The 26,848-nt window shown below is 43.7% G+C and overlaps 1 protein-coding gene across 7 annotated transcripts in view; it reads right to left on the minus strand.

Annotated features, from left to right (window-relative positions):
- Positions 1–26,848, minus strand: part of SORBS1 (sorbin and SH3 domain containing 1) — a 583,014-nt gene that overhangs the window by 77,181 nt on the left and 478,985 nt on the right. For 4 of the 7 annotated variants that reach the window (XM_075348810.1, XM_075348812.1, XM_075348815.1 and 1 more), the window contains exons 17-21: positions 22,851–22,925; positions 19,482–19,535; positions 18,093–18,222; positions 15,094–15,208; positions 7,280–7,363 (exon numbers count right to left, since the gene is read on the minus strand). In XM_075348810.1, coding sequence (XP_075204925.1) covers positions 7,280–7,363; positions 15,094–15,208; positions 18,093–18,222; positions 19,482–19,535; positions 22,851–22,925 — 458 coding nt within the window. Of the gene's footprint in view, positions 1–7,279; positions 7,364–15,093; positions 15,209–18,092; positions 18,223–19,481; positions 19,536–22,427; positions 22,491–22,850; positions 22,926–26,848 lie in introns of all 7 variants that reach the window. The other 3 variants (XM_075348813.1, XM_075348811.1, XM_075348809.1) reach the window with 2 other exon arrangements.

Below are 26,848 nucleotides of genomic sequence, written 5' to 3' on the forward strand. Positions count from 1 at the left end.
TGCTTCATCCCCGATGCTGCGCACCCCCCATCGTGCTCCATCCCCCATGCTGCACCAGCATCAGCCTCTCTGCCCCCAGCATCAGCTTCTCTGCCCCCAGCATCAGCCTCTCTCCTCCCAGCATCAGCCTCTCTCCTCCCAGCATCAGCCTCTCTCCTCCCAGCATCAGCCTCACTCCTCCCAGCATCAGCCTCTCCTCTCTGTCCCCAGCATCAGCCTCTCTCCTCCCAGCCTTCCCCAGCATCAGCCTCTCTCCTCCCAGCCTCCCTCCTCCCACCCTCCCCCAGCATCAGCCTCCCTCTCCCAGCCTCCCCCAGCATCAGCCTCCCCCAGCATCAGCTTCTCTTCTCTCAGCCTACCTCTCCCAGCCTCCCTCCTCCCAGCCTCCCTCAGCATCAGCCTCCCTCTCCCAGCCTCCCCAAGCATCAGCCTCCACCAGCATCAGACTCTCTCCTTCCAGCCTCCCCCAGCATCAGCCTCCGCCAGCATCAGCCTCTTTCCTTCCAGCCTCCTCCAGCATCAGCCTCCCTCTCCCAGCCTTCCCCAGGATCAGCCTCTCTCCTCCCAGCCTCCTTCCTCCCAGCCTCCCTCAGCATCAGCCTTCCGCTCCCAGTCTCCCCCAGCATCAGCCTCCCCAAGCATCAGCCTCTCTCCTTCCAGCCTCCCCCAGCATCAGCCTCCCCTTCCCAGCCTTCCCCAGGTTCAGCCTCTCTCCTCCCAGCCTCCTTCCTCCCAGCCTCCTTCCACCCAGCCTCCCCCTCCCAGCCTCCCTCAGCATCAGCCTTCCGCTCCCAGTCTCCCCCAGCATCAGCCTCCCCAAGCATCAGCCTCCACCAGCATCAGCCTCTTTCCTTCCAGCCTCCCCCAGCATCAGCCTCACTCCTTCCAGCCTCCATCAGCATCAGCCTCCCGTTCCCAGCCTTCCCCAGGATCAGCCTCTCTCCTCCCAGCCTCCTTCCTCCCAGCCTCCCTCAGCATCAGCCTTCCCCTCCCAGTCTCCCCCAGAATCAGCCTCCCCAAGCATCAGCCTCCACCAGCATTAGCCTCTCTCCTTCCAGCCTCCCCAAGCATCAGCCTCCACCAGCATCAGCCTCCCTCGTCCCAGCCTCCCCCAGCATCAGCCTCCCCCTCCCAGCCTCCCCCATCATCAGCCTCTCTCCTCCCAGCCTTCCCCATGATCAGCCTCTCTGCTCCCAGCCTCCTCCAGCACGCCGTGCTCCTCTGCCGACACTCACACACCCGATCGCATCCACTCACACACACCCGATCGCATCCACTCACACACACCCGATCGCATCCACTCCCACACACCCGATCGCATCCACTCACACACACCCGATCGCATCCACTCCCACACACCCGATCGCATCCACTCACACACACACAGACACTGACGATATCGTACATACGCGCTGATACTCACAACATCCGGACATACCACATGCCTCTGGCCATGTGATCCTCCGTCAGGTCCTGGAAGATCACAACAGCACAGTATCGAGGCCGAGAAGCAAGCGATATCGCCGGATGCTGTGAGTATGTGGATGCGATGTGTGTGTGAGGTGTGTGTGAGGTGTGTGTGAGGTGTGTGTGAGGTGTTTGTGAGAGTGAGTGCGATCTGATGTGTGTGTGTATGCGTGTGTGTGTGTGCTGTTATGTTTGTGCGTGTGGAAGTCCCGCCGCTGCAGGACCTTGATTTACTGGTAACTATGCAAGCATGGTTACCAGCGCAACACGTCCCCCGCTCGCACGGGAGCCAACACCAGCATACGGCGGCGGCGTACGCTGATGTGGGCTCCCGTTGGTGAGGGGGGAAAGGGGGGGGGGGGGGGGGGGGGGGGGGGAGTACAGTACTCACCTGGGATTCGTGGCTCCGTGACCGTGTCAGTTCGGGCAATGCGGGGGGGGGGGGGGGGGGCGAGAGCTAACGTCTATTGCGTGAGGGGGGCGGGGCGTGGCGTGGGGCGAGTTGCCAATGCCTGCAGGGTGCCGGGGCGAGAGGCCAATCTATGGGGGGGGGGGGCAGAGCCTGGGCGAGCGGCTGGCCAATCCGTGTGGGGGCGCAGCCGGGGCGAGAGGCCAATCCGTGTGGGGGGGGCGGGCCATGGCGAACCCAGCGGCCAATCAGCTTTGTGTCACCGTAAGGACATGTCACGGTGACACAATTTTGGAGCATGACAGACAGACAGACAGAATAAGGCAATTATATATATAGATGGGCTACAAGTGGGGTGAATTAAACTAATGTTTTTATTTTGTTTCAGACTTTTTTATAACCCACAGCCATTACCCGCATGTGTGGGGTGAGCTTACCCTGTGAGCCCGGTCCATATAACCGCTACCGAATACTGTTCATGTACGACATAGGTCATGAAGAGGTTTAAAGAAAAACAAAACCAGCAAATATATCCTATTCTTGAAGCCCTGAGATAGCCCTTCAGCTGATGATACACCCAAAGTCATCAATATCAGTGGGTTCTGACACCTGAAATCACGATCGATCAGCCATTATTAGCTCCAGGAGCAAAGTCTAAAAGCATTTGGCCGTCGCCAGTGCTACCATGTAAATGTATAACCGGGTACTATAGGTTCTACAATTTGCACAATTACAATACCAATCCCTAATATTATTATGCAGAGTTTCTGTTTCTGTTCCCAAGAAATTGTCTCAACATTTTTAACAACATTTCGCACAACCAACAGTTTTATGGCGCCCAACTAGGAAACTACTAAGTGATGAAACTCAGGAAGCCAACATAAGAAATCATCATTTGGAGCCAATCCTGTACCATGTTTCTTGTACCTATTTCTCATCACAACAGGAAGGCTTTATTCACGTTAGTGTATGTTGTCCATGTGACGTCAACTTTTTTTTCACTGACAGAACATACAGTATAACAACATCCATAATGTTTAGGGACTATTCTCATGTAAGTTTTATTTCCAAGGGTCCACATAAAAAAAAAAAAATCAAACATGTACTACTCGTTCTGTTTTGCGGACAGAACCAGCACAGATGAATGGGTCATAAACCAACCAGACAGTAAACTTAAAGGCATTTGTGTCTTGTCAGTCTTTCACGGACTGAATAAATTGTCAAAGAAAGCAAAAATGGATAAAATTGGATCCAGCAAATTGATGGAAAGTGGACATGTTTTTAATAACATGAAAATAAATAACTTAAGTTTACTGGTGATTCCAAGTATAATGAACAAGTTTATAAGGAGATGAAAAGTAGACACGCACAGTGTCCATAGATAAAAGGAAGGCCCTCGTAATTTTTTTTGATTGCATACAAATGTTCAATTGCATCATGTATATGACTGTTCTAGTGGAATATACTGTACACAAATCGTCAAGGGGTATGGTGTACGCGACTGTTCTAGACAGTAAATGATGTATACAACTCTTGGTTGTTAATGATGTATGCCAATATTCTAGTGGAGCATGGTATAAACAATTTTTCTAGAAGAGCATGGGGTGTATGACCGTTCCAGTGGAGCATGGTGTATACAATTGTTCCAGTGGAGCATGGTGAATACGACTGTTCCAGTGGAGTATGGTGTATACGATTGTGCTCTACTACAGCAATCGTCTACATTGTGCTCCACTAGAACAATGTATACTATTGCTCTAGTAGAGCACGGTGTATACGATTGTTCTAGAGGAGCACGGTGTATAATATTGTTCTAGTGGAGCACAGTGTATATATGTGCCGCCCCCGTGCCAGCAGCCGAGCTGCTCGGATCTGGGTTCTTAGTGGCTTGAGGGTCCCGGACCCGGGAGTCGTGCAGCCACTTAAATGAAGGGGGTTATTTACAAGGGATTTTATAGAGTTCGTAACACCACCCGTGGTATGTGGTAATTACGAGTATCACTGCTGCAGTTGGAAGTACCCAGGGATGATGGAATGGGGCAGCCAGGTGTTGTGACCCTCCACAGGTAGGGGGAACGCCCCGGGACTCGGTGATGGTGGGGAAGTGCTGTTGGATGCAAGGGGGGGGGGTGACTGTTGTACTCACTCAGTCCATTAAGCTGACACCGACAACTGGTCAAACAAGTCTCTGGACACCGCTGCCACTCAGGGGAGCTTAGTTCGGGTCCCGTCCCCAATGGTGCTGCCTGGTGATCTGTGATCTGCCTCCTGGCACTAAGTTTACTTCTTTTGTGGTCCCGGTAGTGTGAAACTTGCTGGGTCCCGCTCCCCACTATGGCTAAGTGTGGGAGCTTGCTCTCAGGACTCACGCTAGGGATTTTCTGGACCGTTTTGAATTGAAAGTCCTATCCCCCTCGTTGCGTTAATGCCCCGATTTTGCAGCGGGTGGGAATGGCTTTGAAGACTCAGTTCTCCTTGGGTAAATTATCGGGTTGCCTGAAGCTACTCCCCGACCTAGAGTCCTCGTACCCAGTCGTGCCTTGGTCCCAGCCCGGTGATGTGCAAGGTCGCTGGCTGTCCTCCTCGACAGATCTGTGCCCCTTGCCACAATCCACTGCGATCAGGGGTCCAGCTCCTCTAGGCCCAGACCACCGTCTGCCACCTAGATTGTTTCCCAGGAGCCCTGCTCCTGACCTCCTCTCACCTTCACTTCTCAGACCCAACTCCCTCCTCTTGACACTCCTGACCTACCCTCTCCAATCCCCCCCCAAGTGGGCGACTCTATTCCACTCAAGCCGTCCACTAGTGTGTTTGGTGGGTGTGGTGCAGGGTGTATCTAGGATTTGATTAGCTGATGTAGGCAACACCATGTAGTTAGGGACCCTAAACCAAGAAGGAGGTGGATACTGCATGGGAGGGCAGATTGTGCAATACCCTGTGACGACCCGATAGTCCAGGGGCGTCACATATACAATTGTTCTAGTGGAGCACAATGTATATGATTGTGCTAGTGGAGCACAATGTATACAATTGTTTTAGTGGAGCACGGTGCATACTATTGTTCTAGTGGAGCACGGTGCATACTATTGTTCCAGTGGAGCACAATGTATATGATTGTTCTAGTGGAGGACTGTGTATACGATTGCTCTAGTGAAGCACGGTGTATACAATTTTTCTACTGGAGCACGGTGTATACGATTGCTCTAGTGGAGCACGATATATACGATTATTCTAGTGGAGCACAGTATATACGATTATTCTAGTGGAGCACGGTATATACGATTATTCTAGTGGAGCACGGTGTATATGATTTTTTTTACTGGAGCAAAGTGCATACAATTTTTCTACTGGAGCACAATGTATAATAATGTTCTAGTGGAGCACGATATATAATATTGTTCTAGTGGAGCACAATGTATACAGTTCTTTAAGTGGAGCACGATGTATATGATTGTTCTAGTGGAGCACAGTGTATACGTTTGTTCTAGTGGAGCACGGTGTATAATATTGTTCTAGTGGAACACAATGTATACGATTGCTCTAGTGGAGCTCAGTGCATACGATTGCTCTAGTGGAGCACGGTGCATACGATTGCTCTAGTGGAGCACGGTGTATACAATTGTTCTAGTGGAGCACGGTGTATACAATTGTTCTAGTGGAGCACGGTGCATACAATTGTTCTAGTGGAGCACAATGTCTACGATTGTTCTAGTGGAGCACAATGTCTACGATACGTAAACTACTCTTCTAGTAGAGTATGGTGTATACCAATGTTCTAGTAGAACATGGTGTATACTACTATTGTAGTGGGACATAGTGTATACTAATGTTCTAGTAGAGCATAATGTGTTTGACTGTTCTACTGGAGCAGTATACTGTTCTAGAAGTATATGACTGTTCGAGTAGAGTATGGTATATACGATTGTTTTAGTGAAGCATGGTGTATACAAAGAGACTAGTGATTGATTTAGCACAAATCAATAGCTGTCCCATTAAATTAAGGTGTCAAGTGAACAAGCCTTGGGTAAACAGTCATATCACACCTGAGTATTTCTGCTGTCAAATTTTTACAGCATTTTCCATGCTCCAACCCACAGCTGCAGAATTCATCTATAATAAATGCAGTCAACACTATTTTTCCATGGAAAAGTCAGCCATGAAGTTGAGGAAAGAGTAGAATATCTAAACAGGACAGGTACAGCAGAGATCAAATTTACACACATGGCACCCAGCTAAATAGATCGCAATGTTTACTTCTCCACCTAACAATGTACACTGTCCATACACCGCATATAGAGATCTTTCTTAATTCCACAGTATAAAGAAGCACTCAGCTTTTCTGCATTTATGTGGTTTTCATGTGTGGGGAGAAGAAAGAAACTAACAGACTCATCGGGACATCGGGACAGACACCATCTCCCAGTAGAACAAAAGGATCAGACTAAGGCTATGTGCCCACGCTAGAATGTCCCTGCGGATTTTTTTGCCTGAAAATCCGCGACTTTCGCGGCAAATCCGCACCCGCGGATTTGCCGCGGATTTTTTTTTTTTTTTTCCCCATTCAAAGCCAAAAATCCGCACCAAATCTGCACCAAACAATTGACATGCTGCAGATTTTTCCGGATCAAAATCCGCGGCAAATCCGCCGCGGAAAAATCCGCAGCATGGGCACAGCATTTCCAAAATGCCATTGAAATGGCTTGGAAGTGCTGCTGCTTCAGATTTTCGGCAAATCCGCGGCAAAATCCGCGGTAAATCCTGTAGCGTGGGCACATAGCCTTAGAAGTCAAAGTGCCCGATCTTCTCTCCCCGACATTGACTCTACACCAGACTTCTGGTGGTTAATTTTACCTCCAGTAATAGAGCCTTAGTAAAACCTCTAAGTGGAATCTATCCAAATATTGTTTCCTTATTATTTTATACATCTAAAAATCTGATATATATTCTCCAGTAAGATGGGTATACAAGTACTGGTTGTGACCACAAAATCAGATAACCTCTGTACAATAATTTAATTTTAAATTCTAATCATTGAGGCAACCGGAAAAAGGAAATCTTATCACAATAAATGGACACCAGGAACAGTGGGGGCTGGAGAATGGATGACAACAAACAGGGTATTGAAGAAAAGTATATATTCCGACCATGTCACCACTTTCTGGGTGGCGGAGCACGTACTATATGTTAATATAACAAATATAACGCACAGTGGTTATAATGAAAACTGCTATCTTCTAGTAAATAGTATTTAAAATCTAAGATCTGCTTTGTTATATGCTGTATTGGGAGCAAGAAAGGGACATTTGTTCCACCCGCAGCAAAAAAACACAGCTTGGCTTTTGTTATTTTATTTGCAGCTTTAACAAAGCACATTGTAACTGATAATAGAGCTATCCTACTTACCGGTTTCCCAAATTCCAATTCCGAAAAGAATTTATACCAAGGTTCATTCTTTAAATCTATCTCTTCTGGACTTTTATCCCGAGTCTATAGAGGTCATGACAGGGGAATGGAAGGAAGAAGGAGAAGAAGATTATGAAAAAGAAGAAGGAAAAAAGGGGACTGTTAGAGATGCAGAATTTCCCAGCACGCCTTTCCACGGCCAGGACTGGAAACTAAGGGAAGATTTATTATTTGTTACAGCGGATAGAACGGCATACTACATCCTGCATCTTTAACAGAACATGGATATGTAAGAACCAGAACTCCCAACATAGTCAGGCGGTGGGATGAAATAAAAGACAGAAAATACAAGAGACATTTCAGTAAGACACCAAAATACAATGAATATAGTGACAGCATAAACAAAATAGAAAAATCACACGAAAGGAGCAAGGCAGACAACACTGAACAGAGTGTTAAAGTTGTATGGGTTTTCCTACTCTTCCCATAGGCAAAAATATGTATATTGTATGACTAGGTCTTTTCTTATATAAATGTGCTAGTACTAGACTTTATATAGCCCAGAGAAGCCCCTCTATTGTGCTACATTAATGGTACCCATAAACCTTTAAAGGGAATCTGTCAGCAGGTTTTTGCTACCTCATCTGAGAGCAGCATGATGTAGGCAAAGAGATCCTGAATCCAACAATGTATCACTTATATTAGTGGGTGCAGAATTTTTAGATTTAGAGCTGTCCTGGCCACACCAGGCTCTTAGCAAACATTGTACATTGACTGTGAGGTGTCAATCAGAGGAGGGGGTGTGCCGGACTATCGTGCTTGTGACATTGTGGTCCAGCAATGATAAGGGTCCTGCTGCTTAAACAAACAGAAAATAAACAACAAAATCGGATCTTAAAAAGACAGGAATCCCTGAGTTATCTGTGTTAACCCTTGCAGCATGCTTGTTTCAGTTTACACTGCAAAAACCTACTGATAGATTTTCTTTAATAGCTTGTTTGGCTGACCGCTAGTCCTCCAGACCCCAAAATACACATGAAGGCTCAGATCAGTCAAGCTCCTTTGTGCTTTCAATAGGGAGAAAAAAATAAGTACCTGTCTGACACTTCTGGAAATGTAACTACTTAAGAATAGTGATAGCGCTACCATGCTCGAGTGCTCGGTACGCGTAATGAGCAGTTGGTGCTTGGATGTGCCCGACTCAAGCACTTGAGTATAATGAAAGTCAATTGGGGACTCAAGAAGCATTTTTCTGTAAAATCTTCCAGAAAATTGCTCGCGTCCTCTATTGACTTCCATTATACTTGGGTACTCAAGTCGCGCCCATTCGAACATTAACTGCTTATTACGAGCACCGAGCCCCGAGCATGGTAGTGCTCGCTCATCACTAGTTAAGAACAAAAAGATCAGGATTAAAATTCAACGTAAATGATCTCTTTTTAAGTTACTTGCAGACATACATTGGACATCCCTATCCTCACACACCTAGGATGGTCAGCCAGTCTGGTGTTAATCAGAGGGTTCATCCAATTTTGCTCTAATGTGTACGGACACCTAAAGAATAACTCCATCATATAGCAATGTAATGTATATGACAATTATCACTTCATGTAAATCTCAGATGTTTGTGGGTGAATACGTGAGCTCAGTTCTGACTGCTTATGTGAATTTATAGTGAAGCACCACTGATGTGATAGCTTGAAGCCACCTCCAGAGACTGGGCTCAGCATACTGCTGTATGTGCAGCAGGTGGGCACAGGACGGTAATGTCATTCAGCAAGGTCAATGCGTAGGATTCTTATTTTGAACTATGTTGTACATGGTATATATGAAATGAAATTCCAATCCAGATGCTTATTATACAGCGAGTCCCTCACATTACAGAAACAAACATGACAAGCACTGGATACTTGCTGAGCTGGTTCTTTTAGAACGTTACAAATCTAATAAAAGTAGAGATTTGGTGTAGTAAAGAGAAAAAAAAAAAAGATAGTGTCAGCCATGATCAGAAATGAGAATAGAGTTGAATAGTGTTCTGATGTTAAATTGCTTGACTTTGCCCTAATAGAGCATAGATCCTGAAAAGTGAGTCAATTTATTTACTGGTCGCGCGGTCACGTTGATCTTCTGTAGCTGCTGGATCAGAATTTTGTAAAGCGCCTTCTACCTGCCGGAATCCCCATCATTTCTTCTGATTTGAGGTCCCAGTCTCATATTACCGTTGTGGCGGGATGCACGCATGACGCTTTGCTGGGCAGGCAAGAGGCGGTTTGCAGGGCTCCCATCTAACAGTCTACAGAATAATGATGTGGCCACTGGACTAGGGTCCAGCACATCGATTTGCTCATCTCTAGTGAAAGGCATGAGGCAATAATTGTAGAAAACTGGTGCCAGGTAAGTAATTATAATTTTCTTATAATTAAGGATTATAGTGGACTTTGCCTAGTAGCTTTTGCCTAATAAAATATTATTACAATTACTTCCTTGGCCAGAGAACGGTTTCAATAATGACCTATATGATCTGCAGAAAATTAAAATGTCCAAAAGCTTAGTAATGTGCTCTGTATGTGCAGAATGGCTGACTATGGAGTTAAAGGGAATCTGGTAGAAGGATTTTGCTATGTAATCTGAAGACAGCAAGGATTTGGGGCTGAAAGACAGATTTCAGAGATGACACTTATTAGGGTGTGTGTTGTTTACTAACAAAGAAAGTTTTAATCACCAGGAAATTATCTCTGCCCAGACTAAGGGTACCTTCACACTTTAGCGATGCAGCAGCGATCCCACCAGCGATCTGACCTAGTCAGGATCGCTGCTGCATCGCTACATGGTCGCTGGTGAGCTGTCAAACAGGCAGATCTCACCAGTGACCAGTGACCAGCCCCCAGCCCCCAGCCAGCAGCGACGTGCAAGCGACGCTGCGCTTGCACGGAGCCGGCGTCTGGAAGCTGCCGACACTGGTAACTAAGGTAAACATCGGGTATGGTTACCCGATGTTTACCTTAGTTACCAGCGCACACCGCTTAGCTTAGCGTGTGCAGGGAGCAGGAGCCGGCACTGGCAGCGTGAGAGCTGCAGAGGCTGGTAACGAAGGTAAATATCGGGTAACCACCTTGGTTACCCGATGTTTACCTTTGTTACAGCTTACCGCAGGCTGTCAGACGCCGGCTCCTGCTCCCTGCACATTCAGGACTGTTGCTCTCTCGCTGTCACACACAGCGATGTGTGCTTATCAGCGGGAGAGCAACAATAAAAAAACGAACCAGGGCTGTGTGTAACGAGCAGTGATCTCACAGCAGGGGCCAGATCGCTGCTCAGTGTCACACACAGCGAGATCGCTAATGAGGTGACTGCTGCGTCACAAAAAACGTGACTCAGTAGCGATCTCGCTGCGTGTGAAGTACCCCTAACTCCTTCATGCCAAGTGGTCTGCCCACGCCCCATTCTCTGAAAAGCAGCTCACTGTCAATAGACAATTTACACAGAAAGCTTTAGCGGGGTGAGGTTAGTTTTCTGAGCTCTGCTACATCTAAAACTTTGATTGTGTCACAACTGGTGCACCCAGTAAACTAAAGGGTCTTTACACGCTGCGACATCGCTAGCGTTAGCTCCCGCCCCCGTCGTTCGTGCGACATTTGGTGATCGTTGCCGTAGTAAACATTATCGCTCCGGCAGTGTCACATACACATACCTTTTCAGCGACGTCGCTGTGACTGCCGAACAATCCATCCTTCAAGGGGTAGGTGCATTCGGCATCTTAGAGACGTCACTGCGGCGTCACTAAGCGGCCGCCCAATAGCAGAGGAGGGGGGGAGATAAGCGGCTGGAACATGCCGCCCACCTCCTTCCTTCCTCATTGCTGGTGGATGCAGGTATGGAGATGTTCCTCGTTCCTGTAGTGTCACACGTAGCGATGTGTGGTGCCGCAGAACAACAAAAAACCTCGCTACTGACCAGACAACGATTTTTGGTAAATGAACGTCGTGTTACAGACCAGCGATTTTTAACTCTTTTGCGATCGTTTAAGGTCGCACCTAGGTGTCACATGCTGCGATGACGCTAACGACGCCGGATGTGCGTCACAAACACCGTGACCCCGACGATATATCGTTAGCGATGTTGCAGCGTGTAAAGTGACACATCGTTGGATTCAGGATCTCTTTTCCTAAATTATGATGCTCTCAGATGGAGGTAGCAAAAAACTGATGATAGATTCCCTTTAAATATGTGTTATTGGGACACTCCCATGGCTAAAGGGGGCCTCTCTGCTAATAAGATTACATCAGTAACTTGCTATATAGACACAATTCTTGAATATATGCCAAGCTAACTCTTCACTAAAAAGGTTGTAACCATGAAGCAGTAGTGAAATTGTATACAAGAGCCAAGTATTCAAGTTACCGCCACAACATTAAGTTGAAGTTAAACACGACAATAGATTCTATTTATGGATCTCACATTTAGTTTTGCTCCCATCTGTACACCATCAGATATCACAAACAGGATGTGCATAGTTGGCAACATTAGAAAATTTTTGTTTATTTCAAAAATGTATCATTTTGGATTCTCGCAATTTTCCCGATTGTAAAAATCTTCAGAATGTTTAACCATCACAATTATTCTAATTATTATTTGCTGTTGAGATGCTTAAAAGGGGTTGTCCAGGACTTCAAGAGGTGGTTCACTACTCTGCCATAGTGGTCACATCCATGTAAAACTGATAGGGAGGGCTTTTTCTGAATACCTTGTTCAGCCAATTCTGCCTCTGAGGGGCGCTATTGTAGTCTGTTCATCCCCATGAAATGACCCCCCGGGGCTCTGTGACCTCTGGGATCCGGTGATGTCACGTGAACTTCCAGTTGACCTGACATCACCGAGGTGGGCCCCAGTCTTCCCAGCGTCACAGCCCAGCATCTCGCGTGCGCTCTCCTTCACTGCAGAGCGCCATAAGCAGGAGCGATGCTGGGCTGTGACGCTGGGCTGTGATTAGCAGTGAAACTCAGCCCACAGCCCAGTCAATCAGGAAGACTGGGGCCGGGCCCAGTGATGGCGGGTCAACTGGAAGTTGATGGAACATCACCAGATCTCAGAGGTCACGGAGCCATTGGGTGTCACTTCATGGGAATGAGTGGACCACAATAGCGCCGCTCAGAGGCAGAATTGGCTGAATAAGGTATTTAGAAAAAGCCTTCCGTATCAGTTTTACAGAGATGTGGCCACTATTGCAGAGTAGTGAAACACCACTTTAAATAAACACAGCCTTTCCTCAGGATAGGTCATCAATGTCTGATCTGTGAGGGTGCGACACTTGGCACTCCTGCCATCAGCTGTCACCGGTGTCATTGGCGCACAGCACAACAACTGTATAGTGGCCACAGCTGGGTACTGCATATCTACCTCCCACTCGAATCAATAGGGGACGAATGTGCAGTACCTGGTTGCATCCGCTATTCCGTTGACAACCAAATAGTTTCGGCTGGTGATGGCACCGGGAACAGCGGACTTGCTGGGGTGCCAGGTGTCGCACCCCCACCAATCAGACAGGGATGACCTAAGGATCGGTCACCAATGTTAAAGGCCTGAAAAAAACCTATTGTTATAAAAGGGAATGTCTATCTTGTAGCATAACGTTTCTTTTAGGCTCAAAATTCTGCATTGGGCGCTTGTTTTGTACTACTAAGATACATCCACTAAAGAGAGATTACAACACACAGTCCTACAAGTTCTACGTATAACCACACGCAGTGGGCTCCTGAGCGTCCTCTAATGGTGGCTCCATGAACCAGCACTGTAGGTTTTATTTTTATTTCTATGCTGAGAATTTGGAACTCTTATCAGACTAGAAAAAAGGCTCCCGATGGTTGGAAAGATTTATTTCCTATGACAATTGCACAAATGAAAGCTTGGTCTAAACCATTTACCACATTATCATTATACCATTTCCACTATGTAAACCATGTTTAGTTATTTCTAAACTCCTTTTGAGTAAAATAAAATTTAAACCACAGGATCCACGTATAGTTATAAGTCTGTGTTTGCATCGTGCCCTCTATTTCCTACTTCTATTCTGATGGATATATTGCTCTTTTGGTATAGGGATTGTACCTCTTGTTGAATAGCTCAAGCTTGTCAGGTTCTACATGATTTTACTTGGTCAAGACCACTCATACCATTCGCTCACACTTAAATTATGTCCTCCCAAAATATAACATCATCTTTGACAGTGAAAAAAAGAATAGAAAGAAATAAAATATGGTACAGTATGTGCAAATTGCACATCAAACTGCAAGTGTAATGTGATTATCAAGGTCACAGAAGTGATACAGACTGATGGTGTAAGAAGTGATATGTAGGGTTTAATGGGTACAGAAGTGACATTTGTGCCTGGAACCTGGTGCATGGGGAAGCCTCAGATCACAGGCAAGTAGAAGGGCTGTGCAATCGAAACCAATCTTAAAGAGATAATCCCATCTCCAAAATCCTGTCTCAATATGTAGTAGGTATAATAATACTAGCAAATAATTCCATTTAGAAATGTAGCATAATGCTCCTGATTATCTATATCACTTACCTCATGTGCAGGGTTTTGCAGTAGCTTAGGTATCCATGGTTATGACCACTAGCAACTAACACTATGAGTGGCTATGACCATGGATACCTAAACTAATGCAATGCCCTGCCCATGAGGTAAGTGACATAGCTAATCAGGAGAACTATACTTCATTTCTAATTGCGAGCATTTATTAATTTACTTATTATTATTACCTACTACATGTAGGAATAGGATCTTAGAGATGGGAATACCCTTTAAAATCAGCATTCCAACCATTACAAATGAGGACTTACAGCTAGGGTTTGTCGATGTCTACATTTATCTCACCATCCTCAGATATAATGGGTTATGCTGGTTAATAATGGTAACTCCTTCTGATAAGGTCGCTGCACTATGAAGCATTGACACAGCAAGCTTTTGCCCCTTTATTCTTTGGATAGCTGGATGTCTAAAAGGTTCCCACCAATCATAACACTGGAATATACTAGTGATGAGCCATAATGTGAGTATTCTTTTAAAATAATTATCAATTGCATACGAACTTGGCCCAGATACTGGACACAAGTGACCATAAAGTAATAAACTGCAATGAAGATTTAATAATTACCCTTAAAATCTACAAAAAAAAAAAAAAAGAATGGGATTACACCTTTGTTCATACAAGTAGAAAAGCGAAGATACACGAACCATAATATACAAATAACAACCAATATAAATACATTTGTTGGACAAGTATTTCAGGCTGCACCAACACTGGGCATAATGACTGATGTGTGGCACTTACTGCCGGGTACAATATATGAATAATTTATGTAGTTATTAGGAAAATAAAAAGCGTTAACAGTCACAGGACAATGACGCACATTGCATTATACAGCCTCATCCCCATCCCGTCCACAGAGTTTAGTAATAACGTACTTACATTTTCAATCACATAATCTCCATTATGTTAGCGCAAACAATATTACTAGACAGTTAGCGACGTAAGCAATGCTTCTCAGGAAGGCAGCGTCTACACAGGAATACCAGGGACGTTCCCTCGGACCCCCGACCTCTTCCCGGTTCCCATCCTAAACATCGGGTCATGGAGCTAAACTTTCCCCCATCCTCACATAAAGTGCAATACTCACATTGCAGCAATGGCATTGCCGTTTGGGGTCACTAGACTTGGCTTAAGTTGCCGTTAGTAACAAAACAACGTCCACCGTGACCCTGTGCACACACAGAATAAGGCTGAGCCCCAGCATGTGAATTACATTACCATCTTCTCATTGACGAGGGCAGAGGATTTCCCAGGCTGGTACTCATGAATGCTTTTTGGCTCCGCTCTGTACTTTCTGGTGTCGACCTTCTTGTCTGGGGGATCCCAATCATTCCTGAGGACAAGGAAAGCAATTAACCGTGAAACCTCCCCGTTACCAGGGAAACGTGTGTTTTGGATGGAAATACTCCAGGGCGGCTAATCCTCTGTCCAGGGATTTTCATCTTCAGGCAGGAAATCTGCTTGTGGTTGTCTGTTCTTATGTATCTTGCTTTTTTACGACGGCTGCTCTGAACATAATGGGATAGATATAAACTGTAATCGTCTGCTTCCTACAGAAGAAGCTCAACGATTTCTAACCCAGGCTAATACATGCTGCAGTCAGATACGCAGATGTTTCTTATTGTGTTCCCTGGATACTTCTCCTTGGTGAAGGGCCAGGCCATCCGAGGACTGGGAGAGGCCCTATTAACCCCTTCAGACAGGCCTGAACGTCTGCGTCATACTGTGCACACTGAGTGCATTGAATATATCTCCGGGGCAGACTTATCTTGAGTGAAGGATGTCACAACTCAAGATATTGCTGGTGTGAAACGCATAGATCATGCCTAGCAAGAAACTGACAAATCCCACATGGAAGATTGTGCTTGTAGAACACGAACGTGCGAGCAAATGATGTTACATGGCAAGGTGACAGCACAATAATGTCCCACAAGGCCGTGTAGAGATGTCCGGATGCCAACAGGATCAGCATGGACTGAGGAAGCAGTTTTCTCAATTAAAGAGGACCAGTCACCAAGTGAAAAAATCTCCAGTTTTTGCCGTACATTTTATTCCTGTTGCTCAACTGCGTATTCTGCTTTTTTATTTTTTTTTTAAAGTTCTTTTAAGATCAGCCATCCGGTCTCAGAAATATAGATCTTTTTATGTAGTGCTAGATTTGATTGACTATAATAATTTGCATTAACACCTTCACCCCCGGGCGATTTTTTTGTTTTTTTCTTCTTCCAAGAGCCATAACGTTTTTATTTTTCCGTCAATCTTGCCATATGAGGGTTTGCTTTTTGCAGGACAAGTTGTAATTTTAAATGAAACCATAAGTTTAACCGAAAATTTTGAACTGGAAAACGGACAAAAAAAATTGCAGGTGCAGAAAAACTGCAAAAAAATTGCGATTGCATGATTGTTTTGGGGGCATTTTATTAACTGTGTTCACTATATGGTTGGTATGACTTTGTAGACAAACATGTATAGGTTTACTTTTATCTAAGGGGTCAAAAAAATTCAGATGTTTGTCCAAAAAAACGGCACACTTTTTGCACCATTTTCTGCGATCCGTAGCATTCTTATTTTTCGGGATCTGGGGCTCAGTGACATCTTACTTTTTGCGTCTTGAGCTGAAGTTTTTAATGGGACTGTTTTTGCACAGATTCTACATTTTGATTGCCCGTTATTGCATTTTTGCGCAAATTTTACGACGATCAAAATTTGTAATTTTGGAGTTTGGAATTTTATTGCCGCCATGCCGTTTACCAATCAGATTAATTGATTTTATATTTTGATAGATTTGGCATTTCTTAACGCGGCGGTGTATGTATATTTTTTTAACCGTTTAATTTTCAATAGGGCAAATGGGGTGATTTGAACTTTTAGGAGTTTTTTTTACATTTTTTAAAAACTTTTTAAATTTTTTTTATTTTATTGTAGTAGTCCCGCTAGGGGACTAGAAGGATCAACAGTCTGATCGCTAATTCATTTCTGTTGATCAGAGCTGCACAGCTCTGATCAGCAGAAATGCTGCTCTCCTGTTACAGCTGCTGCTCTGCCGGCTGTAACAAGAACTACATCATGATAGCGACAGAAGTCATCTCATGACCTGTTGCTACCATGACAACCATTGGCTCCCCATGATCGCGTCACGGAGACTCCGATGATGGCGGGGAAAGGTGCGTTACCCACTGCGGATTTAAGTGGTTACCAGGTACGGGTGAATCACAGATCCACCTGCACCTGTGAGGCACATATTTTAGCTATTCAAATCAGTATACATGTATAGCCGGCGGTAATCACCCCTTCATGATTTAGGACGTACCGGTACGTCCTCGGTCGTGAAGGGGGTTAAATAAAGTGGCTCATAACTTGAAAACTGTAGAGTATTTAAAAAACAAACAAACAAAAAAAAGAAAGATATACAAAACACGTAATTACTGAGTGGGCCTGCGAGAATAATATAAGCGGAAAAATCTGGCCCCTTTTGACCGGGTTACAGGTCCTCTTAGGTGGGAAAATTAAATCCCTTGAGTTTTGGATCTGGCAGTAAACACAATAACAATCAGCTAATTCAATGGAAATGTATGTTGGACAGAAAATTAATAGCCAAGGGTGGAGGGTCAGGAAGGAACTGATAAAGAATGTTAGTAAAGTTTTTTTCAATTAAGTTACTCAAACTCAAACCAAATTACTACACAATGTGCCTACTCCAGTCAGTCTTAGCTATAGTTGCATTTCGTATTGTTAATACTTATAATGGTCCCCGAATATAGAGGAGTCGTGGCCTCCACATGTGAATAAGGGGGTGGACTGTAACATCTGACGCACTTATATGAGCAAGACTGGCCCCGTGTGGGGTGCTCCAATATAATGTGACCTCAGGAGGCTCTACTGTTGCTTCTTTTTGTGGACCTTTCACAATAGGACATTGATTTAAAATTCTGTAAACGTTCTTCAGCTTCAGTTAGTCACCTCAAAATACCAGTCTATCCCAAATACCTCCCTGTACAACGTGTAGACGACACTGTGTTCGCGATGCACTGAGGGATGCCCAACTTAGGAAGCTACTAAAAATGGATGGATACCTACCTTCCGTGCTTGTAAAAATATGACGAAAACAAACTTGCTTGTGGTCCAATGGACCCCATTTGTCTACAGGTTAGGTTCTATAACTAGCTTTTAAAACCTGAAAAACCGTAAACAGAAAGGTGGACAATCTTAGGTCTTACCTCTCATGGCCCGGCTTAAGTGATGAGGAGCGCGTTGGTAGCGGTAAGGTAATGGATCTGCGGACGTTCTTGTCCATGTCAATGTTATCCATCTCACTCTTTGAACGAGGTACAGACGCTTGAGAATTTCCTATCAATAACATGTCATAATAAAAAAAAAAAATCACTCTTGGTGGATTTGTAAAATACTGGTAAATTTCTCAATAACACTTATTAAAAGCGTATGTTAACTTTAAAAAATTATATAGAGACATTTATACAGATGATACTATATGCATAAATTATACAGCTGTGGATTTCTGTCTTTATAAGTTCAGAAGAACAAAATCGATCTATAACTAATGAAAGGACAAACCAAAAAATTTGAGATCCTGGCAAATCAGAAATTTTTGAGATTGTATGCGCAGGAATACATCAAAATATTGGCCACTGATCACCCTTGTGCCCCATTGGGTTTTTTTCAGAGCTGGGAAGAGGTTAAAATAGTTGTACCAAAAACAAAAAACATTATACTCACCTAACTTTTTATGTAATGCTGAGGCTCAAGCGATCATGCCAGAAGTGTTGCACTTCATTGATGTCAATGATGTTGGTCGCCTGCCCCACATACATGGGCCTCAGTGGCAGTAGGCCCGTAGACCAAGAGCCAGGGAGAAGGATTAGGGAGTTATGGTGTTGAAAGGAGTCAGATGGGGTTTTTAAAAAAATGTTTTAACCCCTTAAATTTATTATGCTATGGGGCCTAAAGAGACCTTAGAGCCTATTAAGCATCTTTTCACAGTAATCGGATACATTCGACTCGGTCCGATTTTACTTAGATTGAATTTACTCTACCGCCTGAATCTAGTAAATCTGCTTAAATGAATTTCGGAGGTTCGCTCATCTTTAAAATGAAATAATATGGCCATTATTAAAACTTAAAGGGGTATTCCCGTCTCCAAGATCCTATCCCAACATGTAGTAAGTGTAATCATATTATAGCAAATATCTCCAATTGGAAATGTAGTATAGCTCTTCTGATTAGCTATTTCTCTTTCCTCATGTTCAGGGCATTGCAGGACCTTATGTACCCAAAGTTTTGACCACGAGCAACTAACTAATTATGACTATATGTGTGGTCATAACCATGGATAACTAAGGTCATGCACATGAGGTAGTGACATAGTGAGTCAGAAGAACTACACTACATTTCTAATTGGAGGTATTTGCGAATACTATTATACCTACTATATATTAGGATAGGATCTTGGAGATGGGAATACCCCTTTAACTGGCAGCAGGAAATAAAGCACTTTCCCATGAGTTGTTCCAGCAGCTAATGTCGCCACCTTGTGGCAGGCTGTAGTATAGCCGCGATCACAATAGCACATTGTAAAAAGTTTGTCTTACCATCTTCTATATATGAATGTCGTCCATAACTTGGATAAGATTCTGATTCATCGTCTAAAATAAAGAAAAAACATAAAAAAATCTGAAAAGGTTTGTAGAAATTGTTTACAAATTTAAAAAAAATAATATCACAGCAAGAAGCCTGTGCATAACCACACAAATTATATAAGGGAGGTTCCTATATTGCAATAATAACTCAACATAGTGGTTACTAAGGAAAATTGCAAAAATGTATCATCTTCTTGAGTGACCGGATTATTGAGCTCTGGAATGTACGACATACTAATGTATTCTTCATCAATATAATCCCATGTGTTCTCATGCAGATGGAGCGGCCTCCTGGGTCATAATTACACAGCTCCATTATTCAGAAATCAACGTAGGCAGATGCCTTAGAGATTAGAGGAGGGGAGGCAGGGGCACAGCCGAGCCCACGTTTTGTCGTCTATCAGTCATAACACTAATAAGATTAGTCAGGCTGGTACATGGGTGTGCAATGGCTTATAATAGTGTATACAGTTATGTATTCCTGTAATGGACAGTCACTGTACAAGAGGGATTAAATTAAGGGATTGTACAATTCAATACATTATCACTCAGTATTACCTATGTTAACTTTTCCAATAGTTTATATAACACTAACATAACCGATAGCGCTGCACAGAACCGGTCATCATTCTCTTCAGTCCCCATCCCCAATTGGGGCTCACAATCATTCATTTGAATGGGGGCAGAGACGTGCAGCACCCACTGTGTAGTTCCACTCTGCAGCTGATCACTTCCGGCTGCCACACCGAATGTTGCCCCCTATCGATTGCATATTGAGGACCCATCCTAAGGATTGGGCATTAATATAACCTACTTACCAAGCTTTTTAATTTTGCTATCCCAGTCCAATTTCAATGAAAGTCAATTAACCTTTTACTATTAAGTTAAAGGGAAATTTATCAGTAGTTTTTTGCTACTTGAGAGCTGCATAATATAGAGCAAGAAATCCTGATTCCAGCTATGTGTCACTTACTGGGATGTCTGCCTTAGTTTTCATAGAATACCTATTTTTTGTGTGCTGGAGCTAAGGTGTGTGTGTGTGTGTGTGTGTGTGTGTGTGTGTGTGTGTGTGTGTGTGTGTGTGTGTGTGTGTGTGTGTGTGTGTGTGTAACCTCACCACACCCCTCACTGGCAGATTAGCTGGTCTGGGCCCCCTGTGAATCCTAGTCCTGTAGTGTTAGTGTCCTGTCGAGAAAATACTAATTGCATTGAAACTACAAACAGCCTAATAAGTGACACCTCCCTGGAATCCGCTTTTGTGCTCTTTATTCTGGTACTCTCAGATTTCCCTTCAAAAGGTTTGTTCTCAATAGAGAGATATCCTTCAGGAGCGCACTGCTCTTCTGCTTATCATTTTCCTGCTTGCCAGAGGAGTGGTGCGCTCCCGATTGATTGACAGTTCAGGCAGTCAGCATGGCTTTTCCGCTGGACTGGCCTGAGCTGAGCGCTTTCCCTCTTGCCTCTGCAGCATCAGAGGAGCACAGGGGCACTGAAGTGGACTGAATCCAGCAATCCGGATAGCATCAGAACAGCACTTCCAAGCTCTATAGTAGAGCACTTGTAGGAGCGGTGTTCTTGGATTAGGAGACCACCACTGATCGACTGCTGCGGTGACCAATTAACCCAATGAAGAGCAGTAAACAAAATTTAAAATCACTGTTCTTGAAAAAGAAGAACACATTTGGACAAATAAATTGCCAAGTAGCTTGTTTTTACAATCACTTTGTAATTTATCAAGGACATAACTAACTATGTTTTTTTCTTTTTCGTCATTAGGTTTTGAGATAAAGTTTGAATACAGGTAAGTATGTAAAGCACAAAAAATGTAAACGTCACAACAAAAAAATAATGCAATACCAGTGATATGCCACAGAGCACTAACCAGCCTGTACCTAATCAGAGTAAAGTGAGTAGTACAGTATCCAGCCGCTAGTTGGTAGAGAGCCCCCGACCGAGCTCTCCCACTCCTAAACCACCTGGTAGCCCAGGGGCGGACATAGCAGTGGTGCAACCACAAAGGGGCCCAAATGGCAAGAGGACCATCTCCAACTCCAAAACTAACGGAGTTGTGCATTACGATGTACTATTGCGCAGCAAACGCCCATATATTGTTCTTGCACAGGGCCCTGTTCTGTCTGTGTCTGACAGTGCTAGTAATGTTGTTTTTTGCTTTTAATTTTGGTTTTGAAAATGGCAGACCGTGCCCAAAAATAACCATTCCATGTTTGTAACTTTTCAATGATGATCCAATAAAGGCTATGGAAATATCCGATGCTTTGGGAGTCCGGTGTTTGTTCCCAAGTTGAGTCACTGGGTGAAAAGTTGCTTCCAAAAAGCACAGGATTACACGAGGGGTGCCAATTTTTGGAATTTTTGGACACCAGTAGCACCGTAAAAGCGTTATCGGCAGACCTTAGTGCTAGATGTTGGTTTGGATACATTGGCTGATGGCAGACATAACAACTGAAAATGAAACATTGGTATTTGCTCCTTAATGCTAAAGAATCTGAGCTTCCATTGTTCTACACAACAGCACGCAACATCACTGCAAAAGATCAAGATCTGAGCAAACCATACACAAATCAAGCCTGACAGAGCTGCAAGAAAATCAGCACAGACAATATGCTCTTTAGCCGGCCATACGCTGGAGATTTCAGATGGCCGTTCTCTGAATAACTGTTCTGTGGAAGTTGACGTTCACAATAAGTTGAAGCAATGAATGGACAACAATCGTCAGATAGATCTCGGCTTGTTTTGTGACCTGAGCCCGATAATAATGGCATGTCACCTCTTTCAAAAACGTCCGTCTACAGTCGCTGTCTGTCCCACTTTATAGTGTCTCGAAAAGGCACCGTCTGATATATCCAGTGTATGGCGAGCTTTAGTCTTTCCAATTACCTTCAGAGCTAGGGCTAGGAGTAGATACAGGAAACTGGTAGGTGGGAGTATAGGGATTGATCTCTGCAGCAGAGAAAAGCAGCATATATATCCACATGTACCAGTGGTAATATCACTAACACATCAATAATCCCAAAATCCTGGGAGATTATATAATGTCGACCATGCTTAGTACATCATACATTGTATATGGTGAGTTGTGGGTTTGATTTAGAGAGCCATGTGTCCTCCTGCTATAACATGTTCCCAGAAAATTACTGCCTTAATAGGGTTAGGGCCATTACACTTAAGAAACACCATTAATATGTTAGCATACAAGAAGCATTATCCCCGGTCTTGTGTTAGCGCGCAGTGAATGCAGCCGTGTAACGCTAAGGATCGCCTATGCAAACACATTCACGTCTCAAGCCCATCCTCGGATACCTTCTGCTGGAGGCTTGACATCAGGAAGCTCAGGAAATATGTAAGTGGGGGTATAAGGGTTTACTTCAGGAGAATCTAATAAGCAGCAAATTTAAAAAAAATAAAAGAGAGAAGTGCGGAAATGAGAGAAACCAACAAAATCAAAGTGGTTCTGAATCTGCAGTCCGTATTTCTGAAGGAATGACTTTATGACTGTATAGATTATCTGTGCATATTTCTAATGAGAATTGTCAACAAGTATTTAGTCGCAAGATTAATTATTGCATGTTATTACCCTATACAAATATTGAGCACCAAGAAATACATGGAAGATGCCAGATCTATGAAGGGTTTTGACTACAGGCGACACTGAAGTCACTCTTTGTGTAATGTCATTTTTAGTCATTTTTGTATCATCACAAATCCACAGTAATGACAGCCATACACTCAATGATAATTGATGGATTAAAGGGTTTGTCCAGAACTAATACACTGATGCCGTATCCATAGTATATGTCATTCATATCAGATCCGTGTACGTCTGACATCCGATAGGCTGTTATATGCTCTGGCTCTGAGTATGTTAAGATGGGTTTACCCCACCATTAAACGAAGCCTGATCAGTAAAATTTTACCAAATTGATTGTCATTTAATAAACTGTTTACACATCTGTAGTAGATCATTCAGTGATCATAAGCCGCCATTATTTTCAGCATCGCGAGGCCTGTTTACACTGCACATAAGATCATTTCAACTGAGACATGAGCATTTTGCTTGTTCGTCACGTAAATTGGCAACCTGTTTAGATTTCAAGATTATCATGAAACCAAAGTTTATATTGTGTGTGGGGGGCTTATACTGAGGGCGGAGAGGGAGGTTTGAATGGGGTAATCATACTTTGGGTGGTTTACTATGCGGGGGCATTATCCTGTGTGGGGAACTGTGGGCACCTCATAATATGTTAGGGGGTATGGAGTAGACATTACACTCCCTGACAGAAGTTCTGTCGCTTATCCATGTTATGTAAATAAAAGCTTATAACCGGACTTTAAATTCATCCATTGGTTTTATAAATTACTCTTTTGAAAGCTGAAATCCTCCCACATTTGGTTTACGTTATGAAAATAAAGTTGATGCAAAGCTGAAATATTGATCATTTAATGAACACAGAAAGGTCAGATTTTGGCAAGACAAAAGTTGTCGCCCACAGAAAGTAATGTGAAATTCAAACAAATAATTAACTTCTAATGCAAAAGATGTGTTGCATAACATTTGTGAATGTAGTTGTGGTGCTATTAGAGTCATATTTAATATTTTGTGTGACTTCCATGAGGCTTGAAAGACTGCATCCATGTGGTTCAACAATGATTCATACAATTTATTGATGAAGTCATCAGCAATAGCAAAGAATGCAGTCTTACATGCCTCCCAGAGTTCATCTAGATTCTTTGGTTTTGTCTTCCAAGCTTCCTCTTTCATCCTACCCCAAACATGCTCAATGATGTTCATGTCTGGTGACTGGGCTGGCCAGTCCTTGAGCACCTTGATCTTCTTTGCCAGGAGGAACTTCGTTGTAGAGATAGATGTATGAGATGGAGCACCATGCTGCTGCAGAATTTGACCCCTTTTATGATTGGGAATATAAGAGGTAGCTAATACTTCTTAATATTTTAGGCCATTGATATTGCCTTCCACCTTCAAATGTTTTGCACATCCCCATACTGAATGTAACCCTGGACCATGATCTTTTCACTACCAAACATAAAACTGTTTTCTGGTTGTATTTTGGATCCATACGGGCTCCAGTAGGTCTCCTGCAGTATTTGCGGCGGCTGTGGTGTAATTCAACTGAAGATTCATCAAAGAAATCCACCTTCTGCCACTTTTCCAGCGTCCATCTGGTTAGCAGGCTGTGGGACTTGGCAAATGCCACATGTTTTTTTATTAGCCTTTTCTTTAGTGCTGACTTCTGGGCACTGATTCGACCATGGAGGCCATTTCGAGACAGAATCATTCAAACTGTTCTAGTGGACACAGGGACTTGAGGTCTCCAGGCCTAATGGAGCTCTGCTGCGGTGGAAGAGGGGCTGGCTTTAGATTTTCTAACCAACAAACTTTCCTCCTGAGCAGTTGTCTTGCGGGGTCTGCCGGACCTTGGCTTGTCAAAAACATCTCCAGTCTCTTCAAATCTTTTTTTAATTCTTTGTACTTGACGCTGAGACACATTAGAGGTGCCAGCCACCTCTGCAGTGGATCTGGTCTTCAGCCTCTTAATAATCAATGCTTTGGTCGCAGGGTGGATTTTTGGTATGTTGTCAGAGGTCAAGTTGCAGTTCAAGTGAAGGTCTGGGGTGCTGGGTTTCTTTTTATACACACCCACTAATTAACCGATCATGATCATTTAGTGAGCACAGGTGAGGATGGAAACTAGGATTGGGTGCATTATATGACAAGGCGACAAAACTTTTTGTCTTGCCAAAATCTGACCTCTCTGTGTTCATTAAATGATTAATATTTCAGCTTTGCAGCAACTTTATTTTCATAACATAAACCAAATTTGGGAGGGTTTCAGCTTGCAAAAGAGTAATTTATAATACCAATGGATGAATTTAAAGTCAGGTTATAAGCTTTTATTTGTCAGGGAGTGTATACTGTGGAGGGATTAACTGTGTGTGGGAGAACACATTGTGTGTGTGTTGGGGGTATTGAGTAGACATTATACTGTGGGGGGATTACCTGTGTGTGGGAGAACACTGTGTATGGAAGGAACTATATGGGCATCATACTGTGCTATTGGTTTTGTGGTGTCATCATACTTTGTGTAGTGGATTATGTGGAGGCATTATACTGTGTGTGTGGGGGACTGTGAGGGCCATCATATTGTGTAAGGGCAATGGGAGCATTACACTGTGTTGGGGGATTGTGGGCACCTCATATGTGTGGGCGAACTGAGTGGACATTATTCTGTGAGGGGGATTGTGTGTGGGAGAACATCATAGGTGTGTGGAAGGAACTATATGGGCATCATACTGTGCAGTGGATTTTGTGGTATCATCATACTGTGTGTAAGGGAAATTGTGTGGGGGCATTGACAGGGGTATATTAGTGGGTGAGAACACTACTTAGCTCCAGTAGGTGCGCTATTTCTGCATCCATGCTGCAATACATGTCCCTGACTTTAAACGTTGGGAGGTATACCATTCTTTGACTGTGCCCATGCAAAATGACCCAGCCTACTCCATTAAAAATATATTTTTTTGTTTTTGGGAAGTGGGGAGGGATTAGAACTTTTGCCATGGGCCCTGTTATTTTATGTATGTCACTGCTCATATATTGTAATAAGAAAAATACTGATTGATAATCTGTTGCAAATGTACTGTATTTTTTGCAGTATGTAGATGATTGCCAGCTCGCTTGGCCTCCATCAGGCTAATTTAAGCCACATATAAATCACCCCCTAATGAAACTTGATGCGAAATGCTAGTTATGGACGTTTTCTTTAACAGGTAAAGTATACTTGTTGCCACTGTGCTTTATTATTATTATGTGAATTTTCATGTATCACTCTCTCCTTGTTTACCTGTATGTATTTTAAAGAGCTTTAAAGGGAATCTGTCAGCAAGTTTTTGCTGCCTCATCTGATAGCAGCATGGTTAAGAAAGAGAGACCCTGAATCAAATGATGTATCACTTAGTTTACTGGGTGCAGCGGTTCTGACCCAATCAGAGTTTTTAAATTTAGGAATCCAGCATTGCTGAGAAAGCTGCACAGCCCACACCAGGCTCTCTATGTATAATGTCTATGGGCAGTGAGCTTCTGGGAGTGTGTCGGACTGGCTGACCTCTAGCTGACCTAGTCCGGCAATTATAATCTCCTGAAACTAAAATAAACATTGCAGGTAAACAACAGCACACAGTGTGATAAGAGACACATCCCTGAAATGTGTCAACCTCTACAGCATGTCCTCTTCAGATTACTTTGCAAAAACTTGCTGACAGATTCCCTTTAACTTACACAG

The sequence above is a fragment of the Anomaloglossus baeobatrachus genome, chromosome 5 (genome assembly GCF_048569485.1).
Source record: "Anomaloglossus baeobatrachus isolate aAnoBae1 chromosome 5, aAnoBae1.hap1, whole genome shotgun sequence".
Taxonomy (NCBI): Eukaryota; Metazoa; Chordata; class Amphibia; order Anura; family Aromobatidae; genus Anomaloglossus; species Anomaloglossus baeobatrachus.